At 45.4% G+C, this 6139-nt stretch overlaps 1 protein-coding gene across 1 annotated transcript; it reads left to right on the forward strand.

Moving 5' to 3' along the window:
- Positions 1–1276: 1276 nt before the first annotated feature.
- On the forward strand, positions 1277–3694 carry LOC124687865. Its single transcript, XM_047221596.1, has 3 exons — positions 1277–1431; positions 1741–1831; positions 3398–3694. The coding sequence occupies exons 1-3, from the start codon at positions 1356–1358 to the stop codon at positions 3534–3536; spliced, it is 306 nt and encodes a 101-aa protein (XP_047077552.1). The 5' UTR covers positions 1277–1355; the 3' UTR covers positions 3537–3694.
- Positions 3695–6139: the final 2445 nt, after the last annotated feature.

Here is a 6139-nt window from a genome sequence, read left to right on the forward strand (position 1 = left end):
GACGCAACCAAGCCCGCGAGGAAGTCCATGGCCGGTCCTGGTGGCCGGCGAGGCGGTCGAGGCCGCGGCCCTGGGCGCCCCCGTCGCTGGGGCAGGGGCCGCCGTGGTGGAGCAGCTACGGCCCCACGCTCGCCGTCGCATGCGCCCTCCTCGTCCTCGCAGGAGGAGCGCTGCTTCGAGTTCCTCCTCCGCATCGACGACGACCCACTCGCCATCAAGCGGCTACCGGACAGGTTCGCCGAGTTCGTCGACGGCGTCGAGCCGGCGCACTTGCGGCTACGGGAGGCCGGCCGCAACCTGCCGCCGCTGGACCGTGGAGGTCCTGCTCGACGGGCGAGGGCAAGATGTACTCGCACACGGGGTGGGACAAGTTCGCCCGTGACCTCGCGCTCGAGCCCGGCTGCCAGCTCACCTTCCTCTACGAGGGGGACGACGAGATGATCGTCAAGGTGTTCGACGACACAGCCTGCCGCAGGCACTACCACACCGACGACTCCGGCTCCGATACCGATAGTTAGAACGTCGAGTGTTCTTTCTTTGCAGCGAATCTGGCTACGGGACAGACGAAGCCAGTAGTGAGGTCTCTGTCTGTTCTTCCTCGGTAGAATCAACAAGGGCACCGTCTCCTCCCGCTGGATTTTCCAGTTTGGGTGATTGGGTGTGCCCTCGAATGTTCTTTCTTGGCAGCGAACATACGGAAATCAACACAACTGGCTTCTTTTTAAAAAAAATTTATATTTGTGTCCACCATGGTTCAAACTATGTGTTAGTTTGTGTAAACCATGTTCCAAACTATGTGTTAGTTTGTGTAAAATCATGTTTCAAAATGTTATATTTGAAACTATGTTTAAATGGAGAAGAGGGAAAAAAGGAAAAAAAAATGCATCGCCCCGCTGAAGCAGACCCCAGACGCAAACGGACGCGCGGACAAAAACGATCATTTTTTCGTCCGCAACGCGACGCAAATGGACGTTCGTGGACATTAAAATGCGTCGCGCCGCTGGAGATGCCATAAGGAGAACGAAAATAATACAGCTAGAGCATGACAAGTTGAGTCAGATAACACGGACCGTTCTTTCTTTCTTCGGTCACAAGAAAAGCGAACATGGGCTTGAAGCACAAAACAAACGTGAAACCGCAACGGCTCATGGAAACGGAATCCGACCACGTGTGGATACTAAACGAAATTCGAACTCTTTCAGGGGCCAAAAGTACCAACAAGCACGCTATATAACCAGCGGCGGACAATCTCCCCAAATTACAACGACAGAAACAGCTCGGAGATATACAGAGGAAAACGCAAGCCGCTAAAACTTCGAAAGTTTGAAGAGGGGGAGCAGAAGGCGGCGAAGCAAATGGCGGAGGCCCCGACCCCGAGCAAAATCGAATCCGCGCGGAAGTGGATCGTCGATCACAAGCTCCGAGCCGTAGGTAACGACCTGGTACCTTTTCCCGCGGATTCGATTTCCTCTGCTTGGATCTAGGTGTTTTGGGCTGGCATCTGATGTACTATCCATGTTACGAAGCGTCAGACAAATCCCTGCAACTAATCGGAGATTATCACAAGTTATGCCGTATAATTTATCCGGTTTTATCTCGCGATTCTATGTCGACTGTTTTGTTTTCTGGCTCCATTGGGGGATTTGTTGCCCTTCCCCCAATTTCGCGGGTATTGATTTCCACCCTAATAGTCTGCAGTATGTTCTGATTTGTCATGCTATTTTTGTATTGCGAGGGTAGGTTCCCTGTGGCTGACTGGTATCGGCAGCTCGATAGCCTATAACTGGTCGAGGCCCAATATGAAGACCAGCGTCAAGCTCATCCACGCAAGGTTTGCACATTTCTCATAGAACCGCAGTCCCTTTTCATTAATGCCCTTTTCTTAACTACAGATTAGCTGGTCATGTCATCACAATACCACAATGAAAAATTGTTCGAAAGACTATCATTCGGAAGATTCATGCCGCAATAAAAGATTATTTTTGTGCATAATAATTTAGAGTAGAAAGATTGATTACCGAAATCATCGTATTTCAAATGCTGATATTCTTTTCTATGTATACGGTTTTTCCATGTAAATCCGTTTAGGGTCTATCGACATTCTGGGAGCACCCAAGCAATTCATTATGTGTACTTAAACAAAGAAACAAGTGCTCAGCACCCTTCATTTGTGTTGTATTATTGGTTAAGTACATACATTTTAGTTTTTTGGCCTGAAGGTGAAAATACACTTTGGTAGTGTGAACAATCATTGTTTGGCTTGGTTTATGTCCTTGGAAAATTTAGGTAGTAGCTGGTATGCTGGTTGTGCTTGTAGGGTAAGCTTCATGAAGTAGATTAGGTGATCTCTTAATTCTAGGATTTCTGAGGCTTGAAAGCTGGTTGTTGACTAAGAAAAAAATATTTACTCACCATGGAAGGCTGCACCACGTCCTTACCAGTTGAATGCATTGTCTTGTTCCATATGAACTTATGAAGATAGAATGATACTACATTTTAAAATAGACCATTTTTCCAGTGTAGTCAAGTCAAAGCAGTCCTTGCCCTCTCCGGCATGTTGTCCACTGCTTAATTTTCTGTGCTTGGTTTGTATCCCCTTTATGCTCTGACGGATAGTTGCCAAAATATGTACACGCTTACTAGACTTGGCACATGTTCTTTGGGACATTACTAATTTTTTGTAAATCCTAGATACCAATTTTGTGCTTCCAGTTTTGATATGTATAATGGCGGTTGTAACTACTGGCTCGGTGACATGAATCAAGCAAAAAACACAGTAAACACACAGAGGTTGAGTAAACATATGAAAAAATGGGCTTTCACAAGTTTTCTTCGCAAGTCTACTGAACTCAGATGACAAGGTCAGAGAATTAGAGGTTACTTAGTTTCTAAACTGGAACCACAAACACATTCACACCTTGTTGAAGTCTCCTGATCCACAGGAATGCGACACAAGTTCTTTATGCAACCAATATGGAAGTGTCTGGCCACTTCTAACTATTATCCGAATGGTGGTGTAGTTGATTATACTTTGTTTTGTATGATCTGACTTTTATCTCAGCTAAATGATTCTGTTTACCTTATTCCCACATGTGCCTATTGCCTATTAACTGAAATATTTAATCCTTATTTCCTAGTTTTGGTGTTTCAGTTTGTGTTCTTTTGTTTTGTATATGTATGGCATCATACATGTGCTTTACCTTCTTAATCAAAGATTGTGTACACATAGCAGCGGGCACACTGATAATCTTTGCCTTTCCATGTACCATGTGGACTCAGTGGACACAGTAGTAACTTGCATAGGTTTGAGTGGATTCCATATGACTAACCTACACTCTTTTTTCTCATGTCATAATTGAAATTTCAGTCATATCTGAAAAATTATTTGGTCATGCAGGATGCATGCGCAGGCTCTTACGCTGGCTGCCATAGCTTGTTCTGGATTAGTAGAGTACTATGATAAAGAGTATGGCTCTTCTGGACCGAAGGTGGATCGATACACAAGACAATATGTCGCACACTCGCATAAAGATTAAAGATCTTCATGCTACATGTTGGTTACTTTGATTAGTTTTAGGTTCTTTTGTGGGCGACATGAACCTGTTCTCTCAAGCCGCCATTACTACAGAACGAAATGATACTTGCCAGGATTTTCCTGAGCAATGAGGGCATAATACAGATATGGTCTGCATAACTTGAACCACAAAATGCAGCATGCAACTTACTTTGTTCGCAATCTTGGGGTTATTATTATTACCATTCTTTTTCTGGTAATATAAGTTTGATGTTGCACTGAATTATCTGAGATCGTGTGTTGTATAACTCATGTTCGTCATTCTTGTGTGCGTCTAGTTCTCTTTGCCGAATCGCTAGTGAGTAGTGACCAACGAAGATCAAAATGGCTGTAATGATGTTGATAGCAGCCACTGCTTTGACATCGAGGGAGCAGTCATAAAACAAAATGATTTTGGATCTACTAGAGGTCCAGAACAACCTTCTCAGGAAGCGCGAGACTTGAACTTTTATGTACTATAAATTCAGAAATTCTTGCACTCAAGTTAAATCTCCACTTGGCACTTGCTGCACGTAAACAAAATGAAATTGCCTAAAAAATGTGAAATATGTTTGTGAAAACCTTTCGAGAAGACATCTTTTAGCTAATAAATTACAACTTCAAATACTCCCTCGGTCCGGGAAAGAGCGTCGGACGTGTAGTACACAATCATTTTTGCAAAATAGTCCCTGAAACTATGAAAACCTCTGCTTCCCTCCGCCGTCCACCACCCGTTGTATGGGGCGAGCTCGCCCTAATCTGGCCCTGCTCTGCCGCGTGGGTCGCCCTTTTCCGGCCAAGGAAGGACTCGAACAAGGTGGCGCAGGGCTAGCACTGGCTGCAGGGGTCTCCCTCCGCCACCTGTTCCTATTCTACGACGCCGCCGGAGCTCCGGAGCTCTTCTGCGGCGAGCTCCCACTCTTTTCCTCCGCCCATACCTGCGCCTCAATCAACTCTCTCTCTCTCTCTGCCTGGGCTCGAACAACACCAATTCGCAGTGTTCAATGCATCTTGCTGAATGTGAGAAGAACCATCTGCAGTAGTTTTTTTTTGCGAGGAAAAATTGATTTTATTGATTATGTAGGGATATTACAGTCAGCCTTAATCACATCAGCGATTTCTGGCGGGGAGTTCTGAAACCAAATATCAGTTCTACTCTGTCCTTTCCCTATCAAGCTAATCCGTGGCTTGCCTGGTTTGCCTCGCGATTAATCTTCTTTATTCCTATCTCTCTTTCCTTAACTCTCTCTCTCTGATGACACTAACCAGTGCATCGGCGCATGAACACAGCTGTCTGCAAGCTGCAAAGAGCACCTTCCCTTCAGCATTCGGGAGTATCATACCCGCCCCAGCCTTTTCATCTAGTGAGAACGCACCGTCCACATTGAGCTTAACGTAACCCTCCTCTCGTGGCCGCCATTGCTGTTTGACAGAAGGCCGCACCTTCTCGCTCCGTATTCGCTTCACAGGACCCCTCCCCTGGTCAATAACCTGTTTCCCTTTTACAACATCTATCACCGGGTGTTGCTCAATAAGTTTCAGCGAGTCCATATAGCTCAGGAGGAAGAGTTTCGACGCTTCAGCCGATGCAGGTTTCTGAATGTGAGAAGAACCATCTAGTTGATGATGAGGCATGAGGGATCGATCGACCATGGGGACGCACGCAAGACTCACAAACAGAATTAAGGAAACACGGTGTTTATTTCATTAAGCAGCAGCTAGTGACGCGCTGGGTGGTGAAGTGGCCGGTGCTTCCGTTATCCTCATCATCCTCGTGCTTGCCGCACTCTGGGCGGCGGTCTTCAGTTGCAGCTGCATCAGGAGCAGGCGGTGCCGCACTTGCATGTGGTGCAGTCGCAGCTGGCCTCCCCGGCCATCTCAAACCCGCCAGAGGTCCTGCAGCACAACACGTCCATGATCTGGCGGCATGATGATCAGTATTTACTCAGGGATGTACCAACACAGATGAAAAGAGAAATGACTGAACAAGCATTTTTTATGTCCTTGATTTGGAAATGATAACATCTAGCTAGGCTAGCCACTTAGTTAGGAGGAGAACACCTCCTGCATGATGATCATAATCATGCCACACCAACCGCATGTAATATAACTTCCTTACACATGTGGAGCACCACCAGATGCACTGAACTTTGGAATGGTCTTCATCGCTTTTATTCTGGATAGAACAGCCAAGTTCTGAATGCCAACATCCAAATTCACTGTCGTCTCCGATTGTTCTACAGAAACAAACTAATGAATGTAAGGTTAGGAAAGTAGAAAAAGGTAAAGGGAAATAGCACTGTGCTGTAAGCATATGCATGATAATTTTGAGTAAAATACTCTGCTCTGCATTGTGTAGTTTTTAAAATGGGTAGTTCAGAGTCATTCAGTCTGCATCATATGCATGATAATTATGAGTAAATACCCCAAGATTTCATTAGTAGACTTTGTAAATAGCTATGGATGGTGCAATTACAGTTCCCTATCATTTTTTATTTACCTGATAGTTGTCATTCGATTGATAGTATGGACAGAAAACTGACTACTACCAAGCTACATTTTAGTTGTCATTCGATTTATATTATG

This window comes from Lolium rigidum, chromosome 2, assembly GCF_022539505.1.
Source record: "Lolium rigidum isolate FL_2022 chromosome 2, APGP_CSIRO_Lrig_0.1, whole genome shotgun sequence".
In the NCBI taxonomy this organism is placed as follows: Eukaryota; Viridiplantae; Streptophyta; class Magnoliopsida; order Poales; family Poaceae; genus Lolium; species Lolium rigidum.

Bases quoted from the DNA above. Each gene is read 5' to 3' on its own strand.
- LOC124687865 (XM_047221596.1), top strand. From the start codon at position 1,356: ATGGCGGAGGCCCCGACCCCGAGCAAAATCGAATCCGCGCGGAAGTGG. The intron at 1,432-1,740 runs GTAACGACCTGG...TTGCGAGGGTAG, and splicing joins TCACAAGCTCCGAGCCGTAG to GTTCCCTGTGGCTGACTGGT. The intron at 1,832-3,397 runs GTTTGCACATTT...TTGGTCATGCAG, and splicing joins GTCAAGCTCATCCACGCAAG to GATGCATGCGCAGGCTCTTA.